The 16,846-nt window shown below is 40.3% G+C and overlaps 1 protein-coding gene across 2 annotated transcripts in view; it reads left to right on the top strand.

Moving 5' to 3' along the window:
* The window catches only part of LOC124617109 (mitogen-activated protein kinase kinase kinase 15), a 165,139-nt gene that overhangs the window by 109,826 nt on the left and 38,467 nt on the right, over positions 1-16,846 (top strand). For both annotated transcript variants that reach the window (XM_047145240.1, XM_047145239.1), the window contains one exon: positions 6,002-6,287. In XM_047145240.1, coding sequence (XP_047001196.1) covers positions 6,002-6,287 — 286 coding nt within the window. The remainder of the gene's footprint in view (positions 1-6,001; positions 6,288-16,846) is intronic.

The following is a 16,846-nucleotide window of genomic DNA, read 5'->3' as shown; positions in this document are numbered from 1 at the left end:
TTTTTTAGGCCATATGGGATCAAAATTAAACTTATTTAGTTTGTACATTTCTTCCTGTCACCCTTTTTAAACAGTGTGTGTTACATTTTCTTTCCACATTATGTTGAATACTCTGTATAGCCATTGCTGCTCAAGCCCTCCAATTGCTTTGATTGAGTTTCCACCAAGTTCATCTGGTCTGCCTGCCTTGATGTTTATCAGTTCATTTACTGTTGACTCCTTTCCAGCCTTATCAAACTATCAGTATGTACACTACTAGAATCATGCAGCCCATCAATCAAAAGAATTTCATTCCCTCAACAGTTTGAATGCTGAAGTACTTTTGAAACCCTTGTAACACCGAGATTCTGTGTTGACATCTCAGCATTTAAATATTCAAGTTATTCTTGTCAATTGCTCTTTACGTTTTTTCTTCATAGCTGAAACCAACTATTTATGTGTAATTGTATATCACCATCAGGCATTCCCTTTCCTGTTACACTCACAAATCGAGCAAGGAAAATTTACTTTCTATATGCTTCTGAATGAGCCCTGATTTTTCTTTCGTGTCTTTGTGATCCTTCCATGAGATGTTTATTGGTAGCTGTAGGATCATTCTGTAGTCTGTTAAAAATACCAGTTCTTTAAAATTTTGCAGTAGTATTTCATGAGAAAACATCGTCTTCCATCCATTGTCTTCCATTTGAATCCACAGAGCATTTCCTGCTGATAATAAATCTAGCAGTGCATGCTGAATTACTTCAATGTCTTCCTAAAATTGACCTGGTGGAGATCCCAAATATTTAAACAGTAGTCAAGAATAGGTTTCACAAGTGTTTTGTACACAGTCTCCTTTAAAGGTGAGCTACACTTTCCTACAATTCTCCCAATAAACCAAAGTTGACCATTCAGTTTCCCCACAACCAACCTTATGCGCTTGTTGTTCATGTTGCTTTGCAACATTATGCCTAGATATTTAATCACAATGAAAATAATCAATTATTGACAATATACTGTAAAGGGATAAATAGATATAATGTAACTGGATAGATAATAGATAGATAGTCTTTCTTTCTCATTGTGCCTAGTAAGTGTCCTCTGACCTGGAGTTCTGGGTGTCTATTCTGAACTTTACCCCATTTCCTAAACCTCTCCAATCCTTTTCCTTCACTCCTCTTCCTTCCCCCTCAACTCTTCTGCCAGAAGAAGCTTGTAAAAGTTAAACCTGTTTGTGTTTGTGTTTTCTTGCCGCTGCTTGGTGAGTGGATTTTTTATGTCTATTTACATTAGATATTTAATCAGCATTGCTGTCTCAAACAGACCAGCATTACTGTGTTCAGACATTATACAATTTTTTATGTGTACTCATCTGTGTTAACCTATATTTTCCAACACTGAGAGCAAGCTGCCATGCATCACACCAAATACTGTAGAAAATCTATCCAGATAGTCTTGTATCCTTCTACAGTCACTCAAGGACAGCACTTTCCCATACACTACAACTTCATTGTCAGAAAGTTACAGATATTTGCTTACCCTGGTTATCAGATTCTTTATGCGTGTAGAAAATGAGGGCGGTCCTTCTGTGCTACTTGAATCCCCTTTTGTTTTCTTTAATAAGAGATACTTGTAACACGGTTTGTAGTTTTGACAGTATTTTTAATAATCTTATTCACCCAGGCTATTTATTTAGATTTTCATAACTGTCTCTGATATCCATGTGTTTTAACACCTAAACGTATTACATCCATCTTCTGTTTGTCTCGTTTTTTATCTACCATTCTCAGCTCGCTCTCTCTGCAACAATTTGTATACTGTATCCATGAAATTTTCTTCTATGCTGGCTAATCAATTACACTCATTTGCAAATGCTGCCCCTCCCATTCAGCGCAGTAGTTAGCACATTAGACTTGCATATAGGTTTCCGTGATTTCCATAAATAGCTTCAGGTAAATGCCGGTTCCTGGGAAAGGGCATGGCCAACTGCCTTCCCTGTCCTTCCCTAATGCAATGGGATCAATGGCCTCGCTGGTTGGTCTCCTCCCCCACATCAACCAACTTCTCCCCCTCCTCCACACACACACACACACACACACACACACACAGACAGAACCTGGCCACCACCTTGATTGTTTATAGGCAAGTTGATTGGACAGACAGAATTAAAGGTGTGAGGCAAGAGGGAGTAGGGAAGTCTTGTAGGAGTTTCCTGTCTCCCAGACAGGAGACGAGGAGATACAAGGTTCTCAGCAGAAGGGATAAAATAAGGATTGATTATGGAAAAAGGCATAAAACTTGAGGATATGCAGTAGTTTCAGCTACTAAGTGGTAGAGTTAGAGATTCATGATCATCATTCATGTGGGTAGACAGCTGATCAGTTGTCTTTCCTATGTAGAATCCAGCAGAATGATTGCAGGATAGCTTGTTTATGTCTTGGCTGTAACTTGTTCATGTCTTGGCTGCACTCTCATGGAGCCATGCAGTTGATTTGTTAGGAAACACCTATGATTGAAGTGCAGGATGACTGGGTGGATGGGACAGCTCTTGCAGATGGTTCATCCATAGAGCAATGATTCGTGTGGTTCAGGATTGTGTTTTAGATTGTTGTGGGGATGGACAAAAATATTATGTCAGCCTGTTGGGCAAATAAATACCACTTTGATGAGGATAAGCTTTCGAGTAGATATCTCACATTTAGACATGTGATGAGAGGTATTTGAAGTCCTGACAATGGATGTGATTTAGTTTTCAAAGTCCAAGTGATGGTGGTCATTGGCTGGTTTTCTTTAGTGATGGATTTGTTGGTGTCACAGGAAGGAATGACATGGGAAATCAGTTTTCGAGACTAATTGGGAACGATATTGTCTGTCCATAAAGGTACCTAAGAAATTGATACCCCTTGCCCTCAGGTGGCTGTTACAACTTTCTCAGCACCATCTGAGGAAGTTATGTAAGCTATTTACAACATGCTGCTGCTTGGGAATTCCACTTACCACCAGATAACCCATCACTCTCATTCAACCAGCCGCAAACCTGCTTTCACTCCATACATCCTAAACCAATCCCTGTAGATACCTCAGTATTGCTAATAACTTCACTTGTCAAGAAACAGCTTTCATTTGCTAATTCTCATAAGTGGAAATATTTCTTTGCCGTCCATGCCACTACTAGCTCAGACAAGTCACTGAAAATTGTCTTAACCATTTCTGACCTCTCCCTACCCATTATCGCCCCTGACCATCCTTTCCATACAGCCAGACTCTGTTAACCTACCATGTTCATAAACCAGTGACAACAGAATGAGGGTCTCCATCAACTTGCTGACACTTCTGCTTATAGACTTTGCCACTATAATCCCATCTGGGCATTCAGCAACTTCTTAAAACATATAGGACTATCTCAAAATATGTCGTATAGACCCTTCTCAAAATATGTCACTTGTTTCATAAAATTTCAGGTGTGCAGCCACATAAATTCAACTTCTTCTTCTAATATTGTGGCTGAATACCACCAGCCATCTTCAGAGTGAGCCAAGGTGACTGACACTCCAGCACTTTCTCTGTCCTTTTAAACCCAAGAACTGAACTACTGCGCATGCGGCCACAGATACACAAGGTACCAGAGATGTTGATTGGCAGCGAAGAGGTATGACATAAGCATGGAATAAATCTATGGCTGCACAGTCAATCCACATGGTGATATCGATTTATCACTGCGCGCTGCACTGCCATGACGTTTGTGATTTAATTACAGAAATTGATAGATTCCGTGATTTGTCCAAACTGAAGCCGCTATCTCTAATAATTTATGTAATTAAATAACAAAGACTATGCAGCTTGCAGTGATACATCGATATCACCGTATGGATCTACTGCACAGCCATAGATTTATTCCATCCATACATATGCTTATGTCATACCTCTTTGCTGCCGATCAGCATTACTGACGCGTTGTGTATCTGTGGCCGCATGCTCAGTGGTTCGGTCCTCAAGTTTGAAAGGACGGAGCAGGTGCTGGAGTGTCAGTCATCTTGGCTCACTCTGAAGATGGGTAGATGGTATTCAGCTGAAATATTAGAAGAAGAAGAAGTTGAATTTATGCGGATGCATGCCTGGAAATGGAACAGTCTTTGTGCCGTGAAAATATGAAGATGCACATATGTCACTTGTATCCATTTCCCTCCTTATACTGGTAATCCAGTGTGCATCTATCTTTTACCTGCACCCTGAGTTCTACAAAGTTAAGTAGAGTCCCTGCTGATAGTTTCACTTTGGTAAGGTATCTGCCTTTGGTGACAGGCATCTCCAACCAATTGTCCATAGTCTACTTTCCTACATTCAAATCACTAATCACTTCATTTCCCAATACCACCAGATACCGCTTGTCACTGTGGATATTACATTCCCGTAAACAAACATCTTTCACATCCATGCCCTTACTACAGTGAAATACCACCATGTTGTCCTTGATACTAAACTGACAACCTTCTCCCTAATCCTTTTGAGAAATCACATTCTGACACACAGCTGTTTCTCCTCCATAGGCCAAATCTAAAAACAAGTTTGTGCAAGTTATGGGTTCCAAAATGCCACCTGCCAATGCCATTCTGCATATGTGCAATGTAGAGAAAAACCATGTCCTTATCAAATGGAATAACCACCAATTATACTTCGATCTAGGCAGCTATCGTATGTTATATGTCAAAAAATCGCTCTTAGACACCCTTGATACACTTGGGTGCTGCATATTTTTTGGGAAACTGGAATTACACCAGATATGCTGATAACCTTTTCAGGACCCTTGTAGAAGGATGTTGTCTTGTCCAGCTAGTCCTGAGTTAAATTTCCATCATGGGTCCCAAAATCTCCACCTCACAGATTGTTTCACTGCAGGCTACTCAAATATAAGATCAGCTACATATGCCTAACCACCACCTCCTACTGCAAACCAGTCACAGGCATTTCATGTCCAATCACATGTGGGGTTACTTGTGAAAACAGCCACATCATTACCAGCTGCCCTGCAATTACTGTGCAACTTGAAAGGTCACGGCCAGGCTGTGGATAACTAAACTCATTGATTTGCTGAGCATGCTGTGTGCCACCACACAAATGACTTCAACAAGTGCTTCAATACCTGTGCTTTTTGGATACTTCCTTACAGCACCAGCTCCTCGGAACTACACAGTTTCTCCAGCACGTCGTCTCTTTCTCCCAAACCCCCTGGCCTAAACTGCCTTTTTTCTCTTATCATCAGCTGCTCCCTTCCCACTCACTTGCCCCAGTCTTACTTGTGAAAGTAGTGCGCGCACACACACACACACACACACACACACACACACACTCTCTCTCTCTCTCTCTCTCTCTCTCTCTCTCTCTCTCTCTCTCCCCCTCTCTCTCCCCCCCCTCCCTCCCCCCTATCTTCCCCCCCATCCCCCCTCTCTCTCCCCCTCCATCCCCCCCCCCCTCTCTCTCTCTCTCTCTCTCTCTCTCTCTCTCTCTCTCTCTCTCTCTCTCTCCCCCCCCCCCCTCCCCCTCCCCCCTTCTCCCCTGTGCTTTTTCCCCTCCCCCTGCCCCTGTCCCCTACCCCTTTCTCCTGCTTCATCCACAACCCTACTCCTATCCCATCCTGTGCAACCTCTCATAAGCAGTTTTACTCTGTAACCACATGTGTGTGTGGGTATGTACGTGTTCACCTGTGGAATTTCATACTTTCATCTACTGTTGACATTGTTTTTAAAATGTTTAATATTCTCACACAATGAATGAGAAATTATAGACTGAAATTTTGATTCTACCAGAACAAAGAAATTGTAGTAGCAAAAACCAATTTACAGTAAGGACAAGTTCTATGTACAGATCTTTATTTATTTTTTTACTTATCCAAGCATATCATAGTAAGTTGAACTCTTTGAAGTATAATGGAATTCTTGAAGTGTGCATCCTATTTTAGTGTGAAAACTATTCAGATTGCTGTAAAAGCCAGATGATTACAGTAACGATCTTTATTAATTGTTCACAGTCTCAGTACACCCACATATGAGACAGATCAAGAGAGTGGTGTAAATATGACACGACGAAGTTCATCAGGTGGCTTACTTTCCCCAGAAGTTGACATACCTACACCTAAAGGAGGTGGAGTTTTGGGATTGGGAGAGGCCTCAGAACAAGATGGATTTTATTTGTTGAAGAAAGATTCCCAGAGACGCATGACTCTGTCAAGAGTTATCAGCCAAGATGAGCAAAAGATCTGTGAGGTGTGGATGCAGAACATACAAAGGGAGCTGTTAGCAACAGTTCTTTCCACAGTAAGTTTATATTTAACTACAAACTGTAATTGAAATTAGATATTACAAAGTCGTGTCTCATCTAATATCAACCTTCTGTTTGATTAAGGCTGTTGTTTAAGACTGAAATGTGAGCTCAGGTATCTTTCTTTGGGAGTAACATTACTAACAGAGTCACCTGAACACTCCTCATGGTCCATCTCAAATGCTTCAGTATATAGATACATTTCTTCTATTTCCCCCAACTCTCCTGCATAATCTACTGCAGTAATTCTCTTAATATAAGAATGTTGCTAGGATGACGTAGCCACATCTTGTAGGATTGCTTTCAGAATGAAACTTCATTCTGGAATAGTGTGTGTGCTGGTGTGAATATTCCAGGTGATGTAGAACTTTCTGCAGATGTTTAGTTGCGTACTTTGGGAACATAGAGGAGAGATTCTCGCAGATTGAAAATTCTGTAAGTTACGCTACCAATATCTGTAGCTGATGTACAGTGAATAAGGTTTATTTTTAAATGTGAGTTGGGTTGTGAGGCATACACAGACAGTTCAGTTATTGAGTACCCATCCTCAAAGAGCACAGATCCGTTCAGTACACAAATTTAGCCTGTTAGAAAGTTAAAAAGAAATTCACTTACATCCCATTCCAGACATCAGTATCACATACTTTCTATAGTGTCAACATCAAATATTCAGTGCTGAGGATGAAGATGTACAATACAAATAGAAAAAATTTAAAAGCATCATTCAGTATGTCCTAGGGAAGTCTGTTCTGAGCAGGGTCTAAAGGGGTGGGAAAGATCCACCTTGTTAGAAAACTGCTACGTGAACAGAGAGCGCTTCATCGCAGATTCAGGAAAAATAAAAACCTAGCAGAGAAATGAAAGCTGGGAGGAATGATAGAAGTGTTCAGTGACTTTGAAAGTAAGTTTTGTCAATCGATCTGACAATGTTTTCACTGTATATAAAATAGTAAGCAGATCAAAATCATTTGTTCAGTCACTTGGAGATCGTACTCTCACCAGAACGCAAGATGACAAAGAGAAGGTGAAAATATTGAATTCAGTCTTCCAAAGAACAGAAGACCATAATACACAGAAGATCATAACATGGTCCCTCCTTTCAGTCACCGTAAGAACTTCGAAATGGTAAATATTGGTATAACCATTCACAGAATAGAAAAACTACTACAGTCAATTATTAGTGGCAAGACATCAGGATCAGATGAGATACCTATAAAATTCTACAGAGATTATGTGAAAGAACTTGCTCCCATACTAGCAGCTGTTTGTTGTAGGTTGCTGAGCAATAAAAGGTACATAGCAACTGGAAAAAGTGCAGGTTATTCCCATTTTCAAGAGGGATCATAGGACAGATGCACATAATTATAGTTTTATATCGCTGACATTAATCTTTTTCCCATAAAAATCAACATGGATTATTCAAACAGAGATCTTGCAAAACCCTTGCAAAAATCTTCAGAAGCAGTAGTGAAGACTGCAGAGGCAGACAGACAGAAACTGGGACAAGTACATCACTTCCAAAAGAGATTATTTTGAGAAGGACCATCAAAATTACCATGATGAGTAAAGGTATGTTGGGAAAAAAGGAAGAAAGAATTTATGGTTGTTCTTTGTTGAACATCCCTCGTATTTCAGAGCTTTCTACTTTAGGCTTCACTCAACCCTTGGTTTGGAGTGTAAGTAGATCTTGATAGCTTTCCTGGACGGCAGTAAATTCAGGAACTTTTTGTGACTGCTTCAGCAACTTATTGGTATTTTGACATTCGAAATGGCTTTCCTTTGTATGTGATCTGATTCCACTCACTGCGTATCGACTCATGAGTGTTCATCAAAGAACCTCAGACTAATGGCTAGTGTAAAAGAGCCTCATGTGCACTCCACAATTCTCTGCTACCCAAATAGCTTCTGCCTCTGAATAGCACAATCATTACTTATCAACGGAAGTCCTACAATTATACACCCCATAATGCAGGTCGTGAAACCTCCAGCCAAGACCGTCACAGAATCGATGTAGCCTCTGGTTGAGCCTCTCACTTGGTTCCAAACCAAAGGATTCCAATCAATTCTGGACATGATACTGCAGATTGTAAGCTCTGCTTGCAACCCATCAAGTTTGGCAACCTGCCAGTCACACCTATGAGCTGAGGATGACCTCAGAACCCAAAGATAGGTATAATTGGTGATTCCACGAGCCAAAACTTGTAACGATTGCACTCTGCACCCTCAGTAGCCAAAGACAGGGCCTCTTCCACATCTTGGATGAGGCCCTCCAGCAGACATACCCAAGAGCACATTGGACTTCTTTCCAGCCCTGGACACACTTTTCCTAAGAGGCTCCAAAATGCGCTCAACACTGGAGCTCCCGATAAAATCACAAGACAAAGACTGCCAGTGATTACCTATTTTACTTTGAGTAGTATTCTTGGTGCACTCATTCAAAGCTGTTTTGCTCCCTGTCCGTTGTCAAACTAACTGTTCTTTCGGATGTGCAGCAGCTAGTAGTGGCTGCCTTGATTTGTAAATGTCAGCTATGCTGAATAGCCCATAGGTACAGTTCCTCTGCTGAAGAACCTTAAGCATAATAATTCTTAGTTTTCTTGTTTTTGTTATGTTGCATCTACATTTCACACTGTAGTAGCACAGTGGTTTTTGTTGGTCATAAAAATGAAGTAAAGGTGATACAGTCATATTCACTGGAAAGTCAGTGTGAAACATCATGCACATTGGCTTGTTTTGAGGTTGGAGAGCAGGAGGAGAACTGAAAAGCCTGTAAGACGTAAAGGTAGAAAAAGGCTGCACAGAAAGGAGGAGCAGATGTTATATATCAGATAGAGAGAAGAAATTATATAAGAAAAATAGAATATTAGGGAAGATTGGTAGTACAAATGAATTTCGATAGCTGGCCAGGAGCTGTGAAAATTTTAAAAGTTTAATCCAAATATAAACAGATATTTGCTTCAGCAATTCAAGATGGGCTTTGTAGATGTTTGATTTATTTTTAATATTGAGCATTTGCTTACTTGTTTTTATGTAATAATAGTTCCAGACCTGCAAAAATGTGCTATTCTGCATTTGCTGAACTCTCAAAAAGCATCCTTCTTTGGAAGATATATCTGTGAGTTGAGGTAGGCAAGCAGTTGGAGTAGTGCAGACCCTCAAGAGATATACTTTAGTCTCATTCAACAACAGTTAATATTTAGATATCTAAGTTGAGTGAAATATATATTCTATCAAACAATGGTAAACTGTGTTGATTTTTTTAATGCTTCAAAAATCACAAGAGGAGAAGGTATACTTGGAAAGGGTTTGGAGATATGGAAAGATTCCAGCTGGCTTACATTGTGGTCAGACAGAGATTCTGAAATTAGATATTTCTGAAAAGAAGTGGGCTAGTGGAGTACTGATGAATAATGAGATGTGTTTGAAGTTCTTTGAGACTGCAGATACTATGGTAGTGAATACCACGGCAGGCAGTTCAGTTGTACAGGAATGGATGTTTATAAGAAGAACAACATGAACCACGGACCTTGGCGTTGGTGGGGAGGCTTGCGTGCCTCAATGATACAGATAGCCGTACCGTAGGTGCAACCGCAACGGAGGGGTATCTGTTGAGAGACCAGACAAATGTGTGGTTCCTGAAGAGGGGCAGCAGCCTTTTCAGTAGTTGCAGGGGCAACAGTCTGGATGATTGACTGATCTGGCCTTGTAACATTAACCAAAATAGTCTTCCTGTTCTGGTACTGCGAACGGCTGAAAGCAAGGGGAAACTACAGCCGTAATTTTTCCCGAGGGCATGCAGCTTTACTGTATGATTAAATGATGATGGCATCCTCTTGGGTAAAATATTCCGGAGGTAAAATAGTCCCCTATTCGGATCTCCGGGCGGGGACAACTCAAGAGGACATTGTTATCAGGAGACAGAAAACTGGCGTTCTACGGATCGGAGCGTGGAATGTCAGATCCCTTAATTGGGCAGGTAGGTTAGAAAATTTAAAAAGGGAAATGGATATGTTAAAGTTAGATATAGTGGGAATTAGTGAAGCTCGGTGGCAGGAGGAACAAGACTTTTGGTCAGGTGAATACAGGGTTATAAATACAATATCAAATAAGGGTAATGCAGGAGTAGGTTTGATAATGAATAAAAAAATAGGAGTACAAGTAAGCTACTACAAACAGCATAGTGAACGCATTATTGTGGCCAAGATAGACACGAAGCCCATGCCTACTACAGTAGTACAAGTTTATATGCCAACTAGCTCTGCAGATGATGAAGAAATTGATGAAATGTATGATGAGATAAAAGAAATTATTCAGTTAGTGAAGGGAGACGAAAATTTAATAGTCATGGGTGACTGGAATTCAAGTGTAGGAAAAGGGAGAGAAGGAAACATAATAGGTGAATATGGATTGAGGCTAAGAAATGGAAGAGGAAGCTGCCTGGTAGAATTTTGCGCAGAGCATAACTTAATCATAACTAACACTTGGTTTAACAATCATGAAAGAAGGTTGTATACATGGAAAAACCCTGGAGATACTAAAACGTATCAGATAGATTATATAATGGTAAGACAGAGATTTAGGAGCCAGGTTTTAAATTGTAAGACATTTCCAGGGGCAGATGTGGACTGTGACCACAATCTATTGGTTATGAACTGTAGATTAAAACTGAAGAAAGTGCAAAAAGGTGGGAATTTAAGGAGATGGGACCTGGATAAACTGACTAAACCAGAGGTTGTACAGAGTTTCAGGGAGAGCATAAGGGAACAATTGACGGGAATGGGGGAAAGAAATACAGTAGAAGAAGAATGGGTAACTTTGAGGGATGAAATAGTGAAGGCAGCAGAGGATCATATAGGTAAAAAGACGAGGGCTAGTAGAAACCCTTGGGTAACAGAAGAAATATTGAATTTAATTGATGAAAGGAGAAAATATAAAAATGCAGTAAATGAAGCAGGCAAAAGGGAATAAAAACATCTCAAAAATGATATCGACAGGTAGTGCAAAACGGCTAAGCAGGGATGGCCAGAGGACAAATGTAAGGATGTAGAGGCTTATCTCACTAGGGGTAAGATAGATACTGAGTACAAGAAAATTAAAGAGACCTTTGGAGAAAAGAGAGCCACTTGTATGAATATCAAGAGCTCAGATGGAAACCCAGTTCTAAGCAAAGAAGGGAAAGCAGAAAGATGGAAGGAGTATATAGAGGATCTATACAAGGGTGATGTACTTGAGGACAATATTATGGAAATGGAAGAGTATGTAGATGAAGATGAAATGGGAGATACGATACTGCGTGAAGAGTTTGACGGAGCGCTGAAAGACCTGAGTCGAAACAAGGCCCCGGGAGTAGACAACATTCCATTGGAATTACTGACGGCCTTGGGAGAGCCAGTCCTGACAAAACTCTACCATCTGGTGAGCAAGATGTATGAGACAGGCGAAATTCCCTCAGACTTCAAGAAGAATATAATAATTCCAATCCCAAAGAAAGCAGGTGTTGACAGGTGTGAAAATTACCGAACTATCAGTTTAATAAGTCACAGCTGCAAAATACTGACATGAATTCTTTACAGATAAATGGAAAAGCTGGTAGAAGCCGACCTCGGCAAAGATCAGTTTGGATTCCGCAGAAATGTTGGAACAGGTGAGGCAATACTGACGTTACGACTTAGGAAAGGCAAACCTACATTTCTAGCATTTGTAGACTTAGAGAAAGCTTTTGACAATGTTGACTGGAATACTCTCTTTCAAATTCTAAAGGTGGCAAGGGTAAAATACAGGGAGCGGAGGGCTATTTACAATTTGTACAAAAACCAGATGGCAGTTCTAAGAGTCGAGGGGCATGAAAGGGAAGCAGTGGTTGGGAAGGGAGTGAGACAGGGTTGTAGCCTGTCCCTGATGTTATACAATCTGTATATTGAGCAAGCAGTAAAGGAAACAAAAGAAAAATTCGGAGTAGGTATTAAAGTCCATGGAGAAGAAATAAAAACTTTGAGGTTTGCCGATGACATTGCAATTCTGTCAGAGACAGCAAAGGACTTGGAAGAGCAGTTGAACGGAATGGACAGTGTCTTGAAAGGAGGATATAAGATGAACATCAACAAAAGCAAAACGAGGATAATGGAATATAGTCGAATTAAGTCGGGTGATGCTGAGGGAATTATGTTAGGAAATGAGACACTTAAAGTAGTAAAGGAATTTTGCTATTTGGGGAGCAAAATAACTGATGATGGTCGAAGTAGAGAGGATATAAAATGTAGACTGGCAATGGCAAGGAAAGCGTTTCTGAAGAAGAAAAATTTGTTAACATCGGGTATAGACTTAAGTGTCAGGAAGTCGTTTCTGAAAGTATTTGTATGGAGTGTAGCCATGTATGGAAGTGAAACATGGAGGATAAATAGTTTGGACAAGAAGAGAATAGAAGCTTTTGAAATGTGGTGCTACAGAAGAATGCTGAAGATTAGATGGGTAGATCGTCTAACTAATGAGGAGGTTTGAATAGAATTGGGGAGAAGAGGAGCTTGTGGCACAATTTGACTAGAAGAAGGGATCGTTTGGTAGGACATGTTCTGAGACATCGAGGGATCACCAATTTAGTATTGGAGGGCAGCGTGGAGGGTAAAAATCGTAGAGGGAGACCAAGAGATGAATTCACTAAGCAGATTCAGAAGGATGTAGGCTGCTGTAGGTACCTGGAGATGAAGAAGTTTGCACAGGATAGATTAGCATGGAGAGCTGCATCAAACCAGTCTCAGGACTGAAGACCACCACCACCACCAGTCCACAACAACAACAACAACAACAACAAGAACAAACATGGAAGTTGGATAGGAAAGTACAGGGTTCAAGCAAAGTAACTGCGAAAAATCTTGGTAACAAAAGAACTACTTTAACTGATTGATAAAAAATGAAGTGCAAAAATGTTCAGGGAAATTCAGGAATGCATAAATATAATCAATTGAGGAATAAAATAAATAGGAAGTGCAGGGAAGTGAAGGTGGATTGGCTGCAGGAAAAATGTGAAGAAATCAAAAAAGAAATAGTTATCAGAATGATTGATTCAGGATATAGAAAAGCCTAAACAACCTTCAATGAAATTGAAAGCAAGGATATCAGCATTAAGAGTACAGTGGGAATTTCACTGTTAAATGCGAAGGTGGGAATAGGTAAGTGGAAAGAATACACTAAAGGCCTCGGCAAGAGGGAGGACTTGTGGGATGCTGTGACTGAAGAACAAATGAGAATTGATGTATAAGGCATAAGGGATCCAATATTATAGTTAGAGTTCAACAAGCTTTGGAAGACTTGTAATCAAATACAGCAGAAGGACTTGCTAACATTACTTTGGAATGTCTGAAATCATTGGGAAAGTGGCAGCCAAGTGGCTATTCAGGTTGGTTTGTAGAATCTACAAGTCTGTAGATGTACATCAACATGTACATCTTCATTGACAGCAGACTTTCAAAAAAATATGTCCACACAATCCCAAATATAGCAAGGGCACGTAAGAGTGAGAACTAATGCATTCAAGCTGCTGACAAGCATAATGTACAGAAAATGAAAAAGAAAATTCAGGCTCTATTTGATGACAAACAGTTTGTGTTTTGGAAAGGTAAAGGCAGCAGAGAGGCAATTCTGATATGGCAATTGATAACAGAAGCAAGACTTGAGAAAAATTAAGATATGTTCATAGGATTTGTTGAATTGGAAAAAAGTGTTCATCAATCAAAGTTGTTCAAAATTCTGAGAGAAATAGGAGTATGCCATACAGAAAGATGGGTAATACACAATATGTACAATAACAAATAGAGAGCGACAGATATGGAAGACCAAGAACAAAGTATTTGGATTAAAAATGATGTAAAACAGGTTTAGTCTTTAGCTCATACTGTACAATCTGTACATCAAGGAGGCAGTGACAAAAATAAAAGAAAGTTTCAAGAAAGGTATTAAAATTTAGGGTACTCTGATATCAATGATAAGATTTGCTTATGACCTTGCTATCCTGAATGAAAATTTAGAAGAATTACAGGACTTGTTGAACAGAATGAACAGTCTAATGGGTATAGACTGTGGACTGAGAGTAAACTGAAGAAAGACAAAAGTACTTAGGAGTAGCAGAAATGAGATTAGTGGTACATGGAACCATGTAGACAAAGTTAAGAATTTTGCTACCTTGGAAGCAAAATAACATGACACACAAAGAAACATGACACACAAAGAAAGGAGAACAAAAAAGCAGACTAGCACAGGCAAAAAGGGCGATCCTGGCCAATAGAAGTCCACTAGTATCAAGCAACAACCTTAATTTGAGGAAGAAATTTCTAAGAATGTGTGGCTGGAGCACAGTGTTGTAAAGTAGTGAATCACAAACCGTGGGGTAAACAGAAAAGAAGAGAACACCCATGAACCATGGACCTTGCCGTTGGTGGGGAGGCTTGCGTGCCTCAGCGATACAGATGGCCGTACCGTAGGTGCAACCACAACGGAGGGGTATATGCTGAGAGGCCAGACAAACATGAGGTTCCTGAAGAGGGGCAGCAGCCTTTTCAGTAGTTGCAGGGGCAACAGTCTGGATGATTGACTGATCTGGCCTTGCAACACTAACCAAAACGGCCTTGCTGTGCTGATACTGCGAACGGCTGAAAGCAAGGGGAAACTACAGCCGTAATTTTTCCCAAGGGCATGCAGCTTTACTGTATGGTTAAATGATGATGGCGTCCTCTTGGGTAAAATATTCCGGAGGTAAAATAGTCCCCCATTCGGATTATATGGGCGGGGACTACTCAAGAGGACGTCGTTATCAGGTGAAAGAAAACTGGCGTTCTACGGATCGGAGCATGGAATGTCAGATCCCTTAATTGGGCAGGTAGGTTAGAAAATTTAAAAAGGGAAATGGATAGGTTGAAGTTAGATATAATGGGAATTAGTTAAGTTCGGTGGCAGGAGGAACAAGACTTTTGGTCAAGTGAATACAGGGTTATAAATACAATATCAAATAGGGGTAATGCAGGAGTAGGTTTAATACTGAATAAAAAAATAGGAGCGCGGGTAAGCTACTACAAACAGCATAGTGAACGCATTATTGTGGCCAAGATAGACACGAAGCCCATGCCTACTACAGTAGTACAAGTTTATATGCCAACTAGCTCTGCAGATGATGAAGAAATTGATGAAATGTATGATGAGGTAAAAGAAATTATTTAGGTAGTGAAGGGAGAAGAAAATTTAATAGTCATGGGTGACTGGAATTCAAGCGTAGGAAAAGGTCAGAGAAGGAAACATAGTGGGTGAATATGGATTGGGGGAGAGAAATGAAAGAGGAAGCCGTCTGGTAGAATTTTGCACAGAGCATAACTTAATCATAGCTAACACTTGGTTCAAGACTCATAAAAGAAGGTTGTATATGTGGAAGAATCCTGGAGATACTAAAAGGTATTAGATAGATTATATAATGGTAAGACAGAGATTTAGGAGCCAGGTTTTAAATTGTAAGACATTTCCAGGGGCAGATGTGGACTGTGACCACAATCTATTGGTTATGAACTGTAGATTAAAACTGAAGAAAGTGCAAAAAGGTGGGAATTTAAGGAGATGGAACCTGGATAAACTGAGTAAACCAGAGGTTGTACAGAGTTTCAGGGAGAGCATAAGCGAACAATTGACAGGAATGGGGGAAAGAAATACAGTAGAAGAAGAATGGGTAGCTCTGAGGGATGAAGTAGTGAAGGAAGCAGAGGATCAAGTAGGTAAAAAGACGAGGGCAAGTAGAAACCCTTGGGTAACAGAAGAAATATTGAATTTAATTGATGAAAGGAGAAAATATAAAAACGCTATAAATGAAGCAGGCAAAAGGGAATACAAATGTCTCAAAAATGAGATCGACAGGAAGTGCAAAATGGCTAAGCAGAGATGGCTAGAGGACAAATGTAAGGATGTAGAGGCTTATCTCACTAGGGGTAAGATAGATACTGCGTACAGGAAAATTAAAGAGACCTTTGGAGAAAAGAGAGCCACTTGTATGAATATCAGGAGCTCAGATGGAAACCCAGTTCTAAGCGAAGAAGGGAAAGCAGAAAGATGGAAGGAGTATATAGAGGGTCTATACAAGGGTGATGTACTTGAGGACAATATTATGGAAATGGAAGAGGATGTAGATGAAGATGAAATGGGAGATACGATACTGCGTAAAGAGTTTGACGGAGCGCTGAAAGACCTGAGTCGAAACAAGGCCCCGGAAGTAGACAACATTCCATTGGAACTACTGACGGCCTTGGGAGAGCCAGTCCTGACAAAACTCTACCATCTGGTGAGCAAGATGCATGAGACAGGCGAAATTCCCTCAGACGTCAAGAAGAATATAATAATTCCAATCCCAAAGAAAGCAGGTGTTGACAGGTGTGAAAATTACCGAACTATCAGCTTAATAAGTCACAGCTGCAAAATACTGACATGAATTCGTTACAGACAAATGGAAAAGCTGGTAGAAGCCAACCTCGGCGAAGATCAGTTTGGATTCCGCAGAAATGTTGGAACAGGTGAGGCAATACTGACG

Source organism: Schistocerca americana, chromosome 1 (assembly GCF_021461395.2).
Source record: "Schistocerca americana isolate TAMUIC-IGC-003095 chromosome 1, iqSchAmer2.1, whole genome shotgun sequence".
NCBI lineage: Eukaryota > Metazoa > Arthropoda > Insecta > Orthoptera > Acrididae > Schistocerca > Schistocerca americana.
The sequence above is the reverse complement of the archived record's forward strand: the minus strand, read 5'-3'. Positions and strand labels throughout refer to the sequence as shown.